Raw genomic sequence first — 15267 nt, 5'->3', positions numbered from 1 at the left:
TCCCTCTCTCTCTCTCTCTCTCTCTCTCTCTCTCTCTCTCTCTAGGCTACAGTCAGGGCTGGGATGTTTGTTCTCAGTTGGGTCAGTGTGAGAGCTACACACGGCTCTCGGCTCGTCAGGAGCTGATGGCCTTCGCATTGACCCACTGCCCTCCTGCCAACATCCAGAACCTTCTCGCAGCCTCCAGCTCGCTGCAAACACAGGTGTGTTTCCTCGTGCAGGTATTTCCAGTGCCGGTGATGGAGCGTGACCTTTTATATAAAAAGTCACTGGTTTACGGTAACATTGGGGATTTACTAACAAAATGATAAATGAAACCCCCATGGGGTAATAAATAAATAAATAATAAATAAATAAACAAACAGGTAACATAACACACCTCTTGACTGGCGCCATTGTAACTCCACTAGGATTAATATTACATCAGTAAATATTCTAAAGATATATAAAGCTTGTTAATTACTAACACAAAGGACTAGACGTTTGTCTAGACAGTTTCTGGCTAAAGCATCCCCTATGACAGAACTGCCATCTTTTATGACATACACTATATTGCCAAAAGTATTCGCTGACTTGCCTTGACTAGCATATGAACTTAAGTGACATCCCATTCCTAATCCATAGGGTTCAATATGACGTCGGCCCACCCTTTGCAGCTATAACAGCTTCAACTCTTCTGGGAAGGCTGTCCACAAGGTTTAGGAGTGTGTTTATGGGAATTTTTGACCATTCTTCCAGAAGCGCATTTGTGAGGTCACACACTGATGTTGGACGAGAAGGCCTGGCTCTCAGTCTCCACTCTAATTCATCCCAAAGGTGTTCTATCGGGTTGAGGTCAGGACTCTGTGCAGGCCAGTCAAGTTCATCCACACCAGACTCTGTCATCCATGTCTTTATGGACCTTGCTTTGTGCACTGGTACACAGTCATGTTGGAAGAGGAAGGGGCCAGCTCCAAACTGTTCCCACAAAGTTGGGAGCATGGAATTGTCCAAAATGTCTTGGTATGCTGAAGCATTCAGAGTTCCTTTCACTGGAACTAAGGGGCCAAGCCCAGCTCCTGAAAAACAACCCCACACCATAATCCCCCCTCCACCAAACTTTACACTTGGCACAATGCAGTCAGACAAGTACCGTTCTCCTGGCAACCGCCAAACCCAGACTTGTCCATCAGACTGCCAGATGGAGAAGCGCGATTCGTCACTCCAGAGAACGCATCTCCACTGCTCTAGAGTCCAGTGGCGGCGTGCTTTACACCACTGCATCCGACGCTTTGCATTGCACTTGGTGATGTATGGCTTGGATGCAGCTGCTCGGCCATGGAAACCCATTCCATGAAGCTCTCTGCACACTGTTCTTGAGCTAATCTGAAGGCCACATGAAGTTTGGAGGTCTGTAGCGATTGACCCTGCAGAAAGTTGGCGACCTCTTCGCACTATGCGCCTCAGCATCCGCTGACCCCGCTCCGTCAGTTTACGTGGCCTACCACTTCGTGGCCGAGTTGCTGTCGTTCCCAAACACTTCCACGTTCTTATAATACAGCTGACAGTTGACTGTGGAATATTTAGGAGCGAGGAAATTTCACGACTGGATTTGTTGCACAGGTGGCATCCTATCACAGTTCCACGCTGGAATTCACTGAGCTCCTGAGAGCGACCCAGTCTTTCACAAATGTTTGTAAAAACAGTCTGCATGCCTAGGTGCTTGATTTTATATGCCTGTGGCCATGGAAGTGATTGGAACACCTGATTCTGATTATTTGAATGGGTGAGCGAATACTTTTGGCAATATAGTGTATTTTTAATCACCTGATATACCACGTTTTTTTTTAAAGAATATTTAGAGTATATGGTTGAAGACATGAGTGTGTAGGAAGCCACTCTTTCCTCTGGAGATTTGATTTAATGAAGCAAACTGCAAAAAGGAACAGAAACGAGTGAACGCAGGATGTGGTATAAACAGTGCATCTAAAGAGATTTTATTAAGACTCGTGAGAAGAGGAGAGTTCAGCTCTGTGTTCGGTTCTCGCTGTAGATGATAAACCCAAAGACACAGCTAAAGCTACGTTCTTCATAAGGTTTATAGAGAAGTGTGTTGAGATTTTCTTCAAAGATTCTGAAGCTTGTAGAAAGAAAACGGCATAAAATCCACTCACTGTCCACATTAATAGGAGCATCTGATCGTTTCTGCAGATTTATGCAAATCAGCGGATCATTTGGCAACAACACAATGTATCAAGTTCATATTGACATCGGCCATCAGAAACTGCTGGAATTTCCCACGCAACGTTCTGATGTTTGATGTTGAATGTTATCTGAAGCTCTCTCCCTGTCTCTGCTTCCACATGATCAGCTGCACATGTGTACAGGTGTTCCTAATAAAATGGCCAGCGGAGGGCATAACAGACGTGTAATTTGCTCTTCCTTGATGTCCAGGCTGCTGATGTGTCCATCCTCGATTTAGAGCTTCACAGAAGATGGACAAGTGATCAGTAAACATTCCAGGGACATGTTCTCTTTGGTCTGGTTGCATCATCTGCATCTTTTTTCCTCCTTAACTCCAGCATCTCTCTAGCACTCATGTTATAACTGAAGTTTTGAAGCGCAAGTCTGTTTCTAGCTGAACGCTCTAACACGGCTCATGACCTACATGAAGGAGGAGAGATAACACTGAATCATTTATACTAAACAACACATGCGGCGGAACTTCAAGTAACAGCAAAGCAGCCACGAAAGCTGAAAAAGGAAACTAAAAGGTGTGTGTTTTTTGTGTTTGTTCAATTTTTTCAGATTCTTTACCAGGCGGTGAACTACAAGATGGATTCGACTCAAACCCCGGCATCAGGAGACGATCCAGATCAGGTAGCAGTCTGTGAATGGTTTAAACTTGGAGAGAGGAATCGTTCTTCTCCTGCATGAACACACGGAGCCGAGAAACTCAGACGCGCTCATCCAGTTGCGCAAACCATAAAGCTCCTGCATTTTTCATCCGCCGTAAACGTGCCGGTCTCCGAGCTGAGCCGAGCCGCTCGATTCACGGCTCACTGTTAAACGAATAGCCACGAGAGTGTTTAAAGATTCATGCGCTCACTGAAGTGTGTGTTTTTTCCCCTCTACACATGTGTGAATGCCTCAAGCCATGCGATTATGACCTGTTTGCTAACGTTGTTGGGTTAAATGAGGGCTTTAAGGAGGAGTGTGGAAAAAAAATGTAGTATAGATGTACAGTTAAAAAAACATCCTCTGATCAGATAGATAGATAGATAGATAGATAGATAGATAGATAGATAGATGTGTTTCATGTCTGTTGTATATTAATTGTCCTTCTAGTTCAGATTTTTTATTAAATTCAGAGACTCCAGATTTGCGTATAAATTATCTTCCCTAGACCAGATTATTATAATATAATATATAAAAATTAAATTATAGGAAATTACCTTTCTTAACTATAGAGTGTAAAAGACTATGCGTAAAAAAATATGCCAAATTTATTTATTCGCCCAATAAACACATTTCATGACACACCTGGAAGCCCCGCCCTCTTTGTCTCCATCATTTTAGCAAGCATTTAGCCGGTGTGACTTTTACATCTAAATCTCTGATCTTCCGAAGAAGTTGTTGTGTTCCATAGACCACATTCACATGTAAGGAATTAAACGACAGGCAATCGATCATTTTGTGTATGTAGCATCTGCTGTAATAAGTTCCTGTTACTATAGAAACCATAAAACCGTGATTTAAGCTACTGAGACTAATTAGAATAAAAACTCCTCCTGACCAATCAGAATAAAGACGTGATCCGAGACATTTAAGGAGCGTATTCGGTCGTCACTTGAACCCTGAAAAGATCGTTTTCTCCATGGAGCCTTTGCTAATTTTTAGAGTTCATCCGCTTTTATATTTTTTCCTGCTTCATGACCTTTAAAAAAAAAAAAAATAGGTCAGCTTATTGAGAAATGGCGTCTCAGTAACCTGTTCACCTGAGAAGCCCTGATTTAGTAAGCACATGAACTGGAACATTAATCAGCTTCCTCATTATCATTTGTCCCTCTGTATGTTCAGGAATGAGCTGAAAGTTTAGCTGATTATTTGTAGAGCCGGAATCGAACTGGTTTTAGCGTCGGAGACTTCTCAAAAACGATAGAATTCTTTACTAAACCGGTTTGTTTTTGTCAATTTGTCCTGCCTTGCCAGATTCTCCTACCATAGTGCAAAATTCTAGCTATATCTACTATTATTAAACAGATAATAATATAAATTTGAAATAAAATTTGAGTTTATGTCTACGAAGGTTCTGCCCTTTGGACTTATCATACCCTGATGGGTTCGATCCCGCTGATTCAGACTTATCTTCTATTCCTGAGGAAGATAAGATATCTTCGATCTTCCCAAGAAAATATTGCAAGAAGCACCAATAAACAGAGATCTATAAAGAAAAATAAAGAATTCAACTAAGCAATTGAATAATTTTAAAATGATTCACTAATCAGTGATGCATGCCCCATATCTAGCCTAACCTAACTTTTCCATGAAAAATTCCAACAAATATGACCACTTGTGCTAGCTGGCTTCGTGATGTGACTGTAAATGGTTCTCATTACTGCTAGCTGTCTTGAGGGCTTTTCACGATTGAAATTGTTAACCCTCGGTCATCCTAAACCCCGGATAAACGGAATCCTGGGTTATCTGTAATCACACTGCTCATACTATACCTGGGGATAACTGTTAATCCTGGGTATTCATTAACAGACGTTTCACACCGTACATTCCTAAACCCTGGGTTTTAACGTTCATATTTGCATATTTGCAGTGTCACTGTCACCGATTGGCCGAACAGCAACCTGTTTACATGACACGCATTTCCTGTTACTGATGTGACATGAGCCTCGCTGCTTAAAACTCTGCTCCGTTTCACACTGAACAAACTGAACAGGGTGCTAACCCTGCTAAACTGCTTTCAAATTACAGGTGTTTCACACGTTTCTTGTTTAGAATGACGATATCCCGGAGTTAAGTGCAGTGTGAAAAGCCCTTTGGTCAAAAACGGGAAACAGAAATGGTCAAAAACGTACCTTGCATGAAGAAATCCATGTGCAGGTTGTAAAACATTATGGGTGTGGTGTTGAGCGTGACAAAAATGACGCGAAATTGAAGTGTGCGTGCGTGGTAGGGTAAGATAAAATGTCAGGACTCCGGATGAGACTCTTTTGGGAATGGGTGATGTTCCTACAGACTCATGTAGGCGAATCATAAGGATTCAGAAATTAGCCCCAGGAAAAATCATCATGTAAACAGAGACTAGAGATCTTCAGCCCTCAGACAGACAGCATTTTGTCTGTGGTTCTCCTTCACACTGTTTGATAAACTGAAGATGTTGGACTGTGTTCTGTGGGTCCGAGTCAGACCGAGTTTCTATATGATTCCAGCAGGCTGCTGGTGAAGGTGGAGGAGGAGGGTCAGGGGTCTCTCAGCCCTCAGCTCTTCTCCAGAGGACAACCGCCCGTACCATTGAGGTTCTGACCAACACCACGGTAAACACCAAGGCTGTACTGAACACCATCAGCGACTCCCAGTGGTGGAAAGACTCGGTCAGCTACCTCCGCCCACTGCAGGTAAGACTACAGCTCCACCCACTTCCATTCAGATTAAAACCTTCTCCTAAATTTGGGGTTTTGTGTTTTTTGTCAGGGTCAAGAGTCAGATTTGCAGCGCTCTGGATTGGCCAATCAGAATGCAGAGCTGGAGAGGCAGGGCTGCTGCTCATTCTATGAGGAGCTGTTTGAAGATCCTTACATCAACCCGGTTAGATCCTTCCCTCATTCTGTCGTTTTATCGCTTTCTAGTAGTACTTTAGAGTGGAAAAGTCTACACACTTAAAGAGTATGTCAAAATATATACCAAATATTTACCAAAATATATTTAAACTTTTTTTTTCCCCTTATAAACTCATTTGATGACACTTTTGGACTGCCCCGTCCATCTTATGACATCGAATTTCCTGCTTGAAAATGATTTAAAAAGAGTCCAAACTAGTATAGAAACATTCAGAATATTTAGGAAGTGAATAAAAAAACTCCATAATGAACTAAAATGCATTATACAGGATTTTGCAGTGCTTTTTCCTTTACGGCATTTCCTCTCAGATCAGTGATGTCATATACACTATATTGCCAAAAGTATTCGCTCACCCATCCAAATAATCAGAATCAGGTGTTCCAATCACTTCCATGGCCACAGGTGTATAAAATCAAGCACCTAGGCATGCAGACTGTTTTTACAAACATTTGTGAAAGAATGGGTCGCTCTCAGGAGCTCAGTGAATTCCAGCGTGGAACTGTGATAGGATGCCACCTGTGCAACAAATCCAGTCGTGAAATTTCCTCGCTCCTAAATATTCCACAGTCAACTGTCAGCTGTATTATAAGAACGTGGAAGTTTGGGAACGACAGCAACTCAGCCACGAAGTGGTAGGCCACGTAAACTGACGGAGCGGGGTCAGCGGATGCTGAGGCGCATAGTGCGAAGAGGTCGCCAACTTTCTGCAGAGTCAATCACTACAGACCTCCAAACTTCATGTGGCCTTCAGATTAGCTCAAGAACAGTGCGCAGAGAGCTTCATGGAATGGGTTTCCATGGCCGAGCAGCTGCATCCAAGCCATACATCACCAAGTGCAATGCAAAGCGTCGGATGCAGTGGTGTAAAGCACGCCGCCACTGGACTCTAGAGCAGTGGAGACGCGTTCTCTGGAGTGACGAATCGCGCTTCTCCATCTGGCAATCTGATGGACGAGTCTGGGTTCGGCGGTTGCCAGGAGAACAGTACTTGTCTGACTGCATTGTGCCAAGTGTAAAGTTTGGTGGAGGGGGGATTATGGTGTGGGGTTGTTTTTCAGGAGCTGGGCTTGGCCCCTTAGTTCCAGTGAAAGGAACTCTGAATGCTTCAGCATACCAAGACATTTTGGACAATTCCATGCTCCCAACTTTGTGGGAACAGTTTGGAGCTGGCCCCTTCCTCTTCCAACATGACTGTGCACCAGTGCACAAAGCAAGGTCCATAAAGACATGGATGACAGTCTGGCGTGGATGAACTTGACTGGCCTGCACAGAGTCCTGACCTCAACCCGATAGAACACCTTTGGGATGAATTAGAGCGGAGACTGAGAGCCAGGCCTTCTCGTCCAACATCAGTGTGTGACCTCACAAATGCGCTTCTGGAAGAATGGTCAAAAATTCCCATAAACACACTCCTAAACCTTGTGGACAGCCTTCCCAGAAGAGTTGAAGCTGTTATAGCTGCAAAGGGTGGACCGACGTCATATTGAACCCTATGGATTAGGAAGGGGATGTCACTTAAGTTCATATGCGAGTCAAGGCAGGTGAGAGAATACTTTTGGCAATATAGTGTATATATATATATTTTTTTTTTACATTTTTTGTGTGCGTTTTAGATGGATGATGTATACGCTTCCTACGACTACATCCCTCAGGAAGACTTTGCAGAGGTTTTGCTCCACACTGGAAAATTAGCTGAGACCAGGAGTGAAGGCCAGCAGCTTTTCCCGGCTACTGAAGGTGACTAACGTCCGTGCTGCACTTTTATTACATTTAACAAAAAAACAAAACACGTACGCTTTAATGGACAGTTCATATGAACCCATATGTATTGTGGATTATCTTTTTTTCTAGCATCCATTTGGACTCTCATTTTTTTCCTTCCCATCACTCCCTTCTTCACTCATGCATCTGATTTCCTTGTTTAACACGTCCAGCTTGTGGTCTACAATCTGGAACTTTTTATTTTTTAGCCACTTTCTCTTAGATCTGGAGTGGATGTATTATTTAACTCTATAGCTCTGTGTGTTCAAGGTATGTAGAATGTAGTTAGAATGAATATTTACACTATTTTGTAACTCAGTTTGTTCTTTTACATATTTTATAATACAACCGGGAAATGAAATGGAATTAATTAGGTGAAGTGAATAAGACTGATGTGTTAGAAGCAGGAAAATGTGTAAGGATTTGAGCGAGTTCGATGATGGGCGGTCAAGGCTCATTTCTGCACATGCGGAGCAAAGGCTGGCCCGTGTGGTCCGATCCAACAGACCCCTGTGTACCGCCGAAAGCACCAACATTGGGCAGGTAAGCATCAGAATTGGACCACAGAGCAGTGGTAGAAGGTGGCCTGGTCTGATGAATCACGTTTTCTTTTACATCATGTGGATGGCCATGTGCATGTGCTTCTCTTACCTGGGGAACACATGGCACCAGGATGCACTATGGGAAGAAGGCAAGCTGGCGGAGGCAGTGTCATGCTTTGGGCAATGTTCTGCTGGTAAACCGTGGTGTCCTGCCGTCCATGTGGGTGTTACTTTGACACGTCCCACCTACCTAAGCATTGTTGCAGATCACTTTCATGGAAACAATATTCCCTGATGGCTGTGGCCTCTTTCAGCAAGATAATGCACCGTGCCTCAAATATGGTTCAGGAAAGGTTTGACGAGGCCAACAACCAGTTTGAGGTGTTGACCTGGCCTCCAAATTCCCCAGATCTCAATCCAATCTAGCATCTGTGGGATGTGCTGGACAAACAAGTCTGATCCATGGAGGCCCCACCTCACAACTTACAGGACTTTGGTCATAATGTTAGCAGGTGGTCATAATGTTGACCTTCATTGAGGTCATAATGGCTTGCCTTGTGGCTTGTCCTGTGAAACACTTCTCCACCTTAGCTGTGGATCTCTCCAGTTCCTCCAGTTCCCTTTATCTTCTGCTTTTCCAGAACATTCTCACACACACACTTGTTTTGTAACAGCTGACTGATCCCTTTGTGTGTTTTCTTGTATTTATTGCCGTCTTCCCGTGATGCTAATTCGACCGTGTTATGAATCTTTTCCCGGGTGCTAATTTGATATTAGCATTCTTATGATGCTGCATTATCGTTTCTGTGATGTTAATTTGTTGTTTGTCTTTTGTGTTCTGCTTTAATTTCTACACTTTGGAATGTTTTTTTTATTTATTTGTTTCTCCAGGTGCAATATTTCAGAGCTGCTTTATTTGTTAGCTCTTTTTACTTTCTATTGAATTCTGTGAATTATCTGTAACAGGCTTAAAAACTGTGAATAAACATGTGGAATAGGAAGAAACAGGACAACAATGAGGGGAAAAAATGAAAGGAATTTATAGGAAGGAAAAGAGGGACATGAAAAGGAAAGAGAAAGGAAGGAAATGTGACTTTGAGAAGTTTTCATGGGATAATGGAGAGGTTTTTCTCGTCTGATCAGCCTGAACTGATGATGATGTCGCATTACATGCACTGAACAGGAGGATGCAGTGGTCTGTAGCTCCACATGCTCGTGTATAGAGCAGGTTTATTATCTGCTCCCTGTGAGCTCAATAACTTCATCATTTTATTATCTGCTTCTGCAGCTTCCTCTACAGAAAGCTGCTTCCTGTGTCATGTAAACATTCAGTAAAGACTTCATCAGAGTCCTTCCTTCCTTCCTTCCACACTCCCTTCTTTCTTTTCTTCCTTCTTTTGATACTGCTTTTCACCCAGTAGTGAGATGAAAAAAATAATCTCTCTCTCTCTCTCTCTCAGTTCTGCTCCAGTTGGCGAGTGATGCCTTTCCCAGGGATATGACACTGGCTCTGGCCTATTTGCTGGCTCTGCCTCAGGTGAGTTTGTTAGTGTGTGTGCGTGTGTGTGTATGTGCGTGTGTGTGCGTGTGTGTGTGTGCGTGTGTGTGTATTAATGTGTCCATCAGTGAATCTGGGAGGAATGTTAAAAAGCTGTGTGTGTGTGTGTGTGTGTGTGTGTGTATTTCTCAGGTGTTAGACGCTAACTCGTGTTTTGAGAAGCAGCCTCCCTCAGCTCTGTCTCTACAGCTGGCTGCGTATTATTACTCTCTCCACATCTACTCACGCCTCCTGCCCTGCTTCAAGGACACATGTAGCCCGCTGTACAGGGTGAGTAACCTGTGTGTGTGTGTGTGTCAGAGAGAGAGAGAGAGAGAGAGAGAGAGAGAGACTCTGACACTCTTTCCAGCAGTTGCTTTTATTGCACCTGCTGTAAAAGTCTTCACGTATCAGTAGATCAGAACATCACAGCACTGGTGTCCAATGACAGCACAAACCCCAAAAACCTGAAAGTGAGAAAGAAAGAAAGTGTGAAATAAAAAAGAAGAAAGTGTGAAAAAAGAAAGAAATTGTGAAATAAGAAAGAAAGAAAGATAAATACATTTAGTTGAACAAGTTGCAATTTGGTATCTGTGCATATTAAGTATTTTTTTAAATAATTAAGCAGTTATTATATCTATTACTATATATTATTTACTATTATCTATTTTACTTTTTAATAATTTTTATTTTATTTATTTATTTATTTTATTTCTTTTAACATTTTTGAATTAGGTAATGGAAATAAACGAACACAGACCAGCCAAATCACACACACATATACACTATATTGCCAAAAGTATTCGCTCACCTGCCTTGACTCGCATATGAACTTAAGTGACATCCCATTCCTAATCCATAGGGTTCAATATGACGTCAGTCCACCCTTTACAGCTATAACAGCTTCAACTCTTCTGGGAAGGCTGTCCACAAGGTTTAGGAGTGTGTTTATGGGAATTTTTGACCATTCTTCCAGAAGCGCATTTGTGAGGTCACACACTGATGTTGGACGAGAAGGCCTGGCTCTCAGTCTCCGCTCTAATTCATCCCAAAGGTGTTCTATCGGGTTGAGGTCAGGACTCTGTGCAGGCCAGTCAAGTTCATCCACACCAGACTCTGTCATCCATGTCTTTATGGACCTTGCTTTGTGCACTGGTGCACAGTCATGTTGGAAGAGGAAGGGGCCAGCTCCAAACTGTTCCCACAAAGTTGGGAGCATGGAATTGTCCAAAATGTCTTGGTATGCTGAAGCATTCAGAGTTCCTTTCACTGGAACTAAGGGGCCAAGCCCAGCTCCTGAAAAACAACCCCACACCATAATCCCCCCTCCACCAAACTTTACACTTGGCACAATGCAGTCAGACAAGTACCGTTCTCCTGGCAACCGCCAAACCCAGACTCGTCCATCAGACTGCCAGATGGAGAAGCGCGATTCGTCACTCCAGAGAACGCGTCTCCACTGCTCTAGAGTCCAGTGGCGGCGTGCTTTACACCACTGCATCCGACGCTTTGCATTGCACTTGGTGATGTATGGCTTGGATGCAGCTGCTCGGCCATGGAAACCCATTCCATGAAGCTCTCTGCACACTGTTCTTGAGCTAATCTGAAGGCCACATGAAGTTTGGAGGTCTGTAGCGATTGACTCTGCAGAAAGTTGGCGACCTCTTCGCACTATGCGCCTCAGCATCCGCTGACCCCGCTCCGTCAGTTTACGTGGCCTACCACTTCGTGGCTGAGTTGCTGTCATTCCCAAACACTTCCACGTTCTTATAATACAGCTGACAGTTGACTGTGGAATATTTAGGAGCGAGGAAATTTCACGACTGGATTTGTTGCACAGGTGGCATCCTATCACAGTTCCACACTGGAATTCACTGAGCTCCTGAGAGCGACCCATTCTTTCACAAATGTTTGTAAAAACAGTCTGCATGCCTAGGTGCTTGATTTTATACACCTGTGGCCATGGAAGTGATTGGAACACCTGATTCTGATTATTTGGATGGGTGAGCGAATACTTTTGGCAATATAGTGTATATATATATATATATATATATATATATATATATATATATATATATATATATATACATATATATATATCCAACTCTTATGGAACTTTGCTCAGCCAGTCAGATTAGTTGAGTTTTAATTACTGACACATGACTCTTTACATTTTATGTTACAGACAGCTTTGTGCTTCTTCTGGAACGTGACGTGTTGCGTTTGTTTGTTTGTTTGTTTATTTATTGTTAACTTTAAGAGTGATATAAACAGGAAGCAGTTGTTTATAGCAACAATATTGTAAGCTAAGCAATAACAGAAATCAGCTAACAGTCTGGACAGCGACTGACCTTAACGTTCATCAATTAAATAAAAACAGAAACCTTCACCGTATATTTATATGATTTTATTTTATTTATTTATTTATTTAATGTTTGTTATGTAACAAGGTTTAGGTTGTGTATCGTTAGTTAGTTGTTACCATGGAAACGATAATCCTGCTATTTATGTTAAATATCGAGATTAAGGCTTTTTTATCTAGGTTTGAAAAAGCATCCTTTACCATTAAGTTTTTATTTATTTATTTATTTGTATTATTTATTTGTTATTATTTTTTTATTTATTTAATATAAATATATTTAGTAAATTTTCTCTCACATTTTGGCTGCTGGAAATAAAATATTGGCTTAGAGGAAAAATAAATGATTTATAATCCTAATGTACTGAGATGCTCCTGATACCGGATCAGCTCCTGTCATTTATTTATTTATTTATTTATTTATTATAAAATATATATATATTTTATTATTATATTATTTTTTAATATATTTCCAATACATTTCACATCTCAGAATGTTAGCTTGTAATGAAAGTAAACAAATGCTTACGGAGCAAAAAAAAACGAAGAAGAGGAAGAAAACAAAGCCGGTGTTCTCCTACACATCTCTTTTCCATCAAAGCATTGTGTTGTGAAGGAACTTTCAGAAAGCTCTGTCAGCATCAGTACTGTATTACCTGAAGCTCTTCTGCGCAGGAGAGAGTTCAGTCTCTCAGGACACTAAGTGAGGAAAAAAACGATAAAGTAACACAATAACGTAACACAATAAAGAGATTTCAGGCCTGAAGGAAAGCTTCATGTTTCTGAGATTTACTTCATTTTTCTCTCTCTCTTTATCATGCTGGAGTCAGCGAACACTAACTTCCTGTTTTGCGTGTTTAGATCGGATTAAAAGTACGTTCTTGCTGAGACGACGTCTGAGACGGAGTGTGTGTGTGTGTGTTTGTGTGAAACGCGACAAGGCAAGCTGTGGCATATTTATAGGGACACACACTTAAACACACACTCAGTTTCTCCCTCAGACTGAGGAGCTGTTTTAATGACAGGAGCAGGAACATCCTGAAGTGTTGTGTATCTCTTAAACACACACACACAGACACACACACTTTCACATACACACTTAAACACACACACTAACAAACTCTCCCACTTTTTCACACACACACACACACACACACTTACACACTTAAACACACACTCACACTTGTACACATTCACACACTCTTACACATACACTTACTGCCTAATAATTACAGTGCTGGAGTTAAGAAATGAGTGTGTGTGTGTGTGTGTGTGTGTGCTACGTTCTTGAGAAGGCAAGAAATTCTTTTTTTTTGTCATATACACCAACATGCAGCATGACAATGTAGTGAAGCTTGGAGTGTGAGAGAAAGTGTGTTTGGGATGTGTGTGTGTTTGGGATGTGTGTCTGTGTTTTGGGATGTGTATGTGTGTGTGTTTGTGTTTTGGGATGTGTGTCTGTGTTTTGGGATGTGTGTGTGTTTGTGTTTGTGTTTTGGGATGTGTGTCTGTGTTTTGGGATGTGTATGTGTGTGTGTTTGTGTTTTGGGATGTGTGTCTGTGTTTTGGGATGTGTGTGTGTTTGGGATGTGTGTGTGTGTTTGTGTTTTGGGATGTGTGTCTGTGTTTTGGGATGTGTGTGTGTGTTTTGGGATGTGTGTGTGTGTGTGTTTGTTTGTGTTTTGGGATGTGTGTGTGTTTGGGATGTGTGTCTGTGTTTTGGGATGTGTGTGTGTGTGTTTGTGTTTTGGGATGTGTGTGTGTTTGGGATGTGTCTATGTTTTGGGATGTGTGTCTATGTTTTGGGATGTGTGTCTCTGTTTTGGGATGTGTGTGTGTTTGGGATGTGTGTGTGTGTGTTTGTGTTTTGGGATGTGTGTGTGTTTGGGATGTGTCTATGTTTTGGGATGTGTGTCTCTGTTTTGGGATGTGTGTGTGTTTGGGATGTGTGTGTGTGTGTTTGTGTTTTGGGATGTGTGTGTGTTTGTGTTTTGGGATGTGTGTGTGTTTGTGTTTTGGGATGTGTGTTTGGGATGTGTGTGTGTTTGTGTTTTGGGATGTGTGTGTGTGTTTGGGATGTGTGTGTGTGTGTTTGTGTTTTGGGATGTGTGTGTGTTTGTGTTTTGGGATGTGTGTGTGTTTGGGATGTGTATGTGTGTGTGTCTGTGTTTTGGGATGTGTGTCTGTGTTTTGGGATGTGTGTGTGTTTGGGATGTGTGTGTGTGTGTGTGTTTGTGTTTTGGGATGTGTGTGTGTTTGGGATGTGTGTCTGTGTTTTGGGATGTGTGTGTGTGTGTTTGTGTTTTGGGATGTGTGTGTGTTTGGGATGTGTGTCTGTGTTTTGGGATGTGTTTGTGTTTTGGGATGTGTGTGTGTTTGGGATGTGTGTGTGTGTGTTTGTGTTTTGGGATGTGTTTGTGTTTTGGGATGTGTGTGTGTTTGGGATGTGTGTGTGTGTGTTTGTGTTTTGGGATGTGTTTGTGTTTTGGGATGTGTGTGTGTTTGGGATGTGTGTGTGTTTGTGTTTTGGGATGTGTGTGTGTGTTTGGGATGTGTGTTTGTGTTTTGGGATGTGTGTGTGTGTGTGTTTGGGATGTGTGTCTGTGTGTTTGGGATGTGTGTCTGTGTTTTGGGATGTGTGTCTCTGTTTTGGGATGTGTGTGTGTTTGGGATGTGTGTGTGTTTGTGTTTTGGGATGTGTGTGTGTTTGGGGTGTGTGTGTGTGTGTTTGTGTTTTGGGATGTGTTTGTGTTTTGGGATGTGTGTGTGTGTTTGGGGTGTGTGTGTGTGTTTTGGGATGTGTTTGTGTTTTGGGATGTGTGTGTGTGTTTGGGATGTGTGTGTGTGTGTTTGTGTTTTGGGATGTGTTTGTGTTTTGGGATGTGTGTGTGTGTTTGGGATGTGTGTGTGTGTGTTTGGGATGTGTGTGTGTGTTTTGGGATGTGTTTGTGTTTTGGGATGTGTGTGTGTGTTTGGGATGTGTGTGTGTGTGTGTTTGTGTTTTGGGATGTGTTTGTGTTTTGGGATGTGTGTGTGTGTTTGGGATGTGTGTGTGTGTGTTTGGGATGTGTGTGTGTGTTTGTGTTTTGGGATGTGTGTGTGTTTGGGATGTGTGTGTGTGTGGGATGTGTGTGTGTTTGGGATGTGTGTGTGTGTGTTTGTGTTTTGGGATGTGTTTGTGTTTTGGGATGTGTGTGTGTGTTTGGGATGTGTGTCTGTGTTTTGGGATGTGTGTG

The 15267-nt window shown here is 42.2% G+C and overlaps 1 protein-coding gene across 3 annotated transcripts in view; it reads left to right on the top strand.

Moving 5' to 3' along the window:
• Positions 1–15267, top strand: part of nbas (NBAS subunit of NRZ tethering complex) — a 256830-nt gene that overhangs the window by 150605 nt on the left and 90958 nt on the right. For 2 of the 3 annotated variants that reach the window (XM_058393497.1, XM_058393500.1), the window contains exons 34-40: positions 46–203; positions 2788–2859; positions 5424–5609; positions 5686–5799; positions 7446–7569; positions 9596–9672; positions 9826–9963. In XM_058393497.1, coding sequence (XP_058249480.1) covers positions 46–203; positions 2788–2859; positions 5424–5609; positions 5686–5799; positions 7446–7569; positions 9596–9672; positions 9826–9963 — 869 coding nt within the window. The remainder of the gene's footprint in view (positions 1–45; positions 204–2787; positions 2860–5423; positions 5610–5685; positions 5800–7445; positions 7570–9595; positions 9673–9825; positions 9964–15267) is intronic. The other variant, XM_058393499.1, reaches the window with a different exon arrangement.

The sequence above is a fragment of the Hemibagrus wyckioides genome, linkage group LG06 (genome assembly GCF_019097595.1).
Source record: "Hemibagrus wyckioides isolate EC202008001 linkage group LG06, SWU_Hwy_1.0, whole genome shotgun sequence".
NCBI classification, from domain to species: Eukaryota; Metazoa; Chordata; class Actinopteri; order Siluriformes; family Bagridae; genus Hemibagrus; species Hemibagrus wyckioides.
Note: the sequence above shows the minus strand (reverse complement) of the source record. Positions and strands in the feature narration are given on the sequence as shown.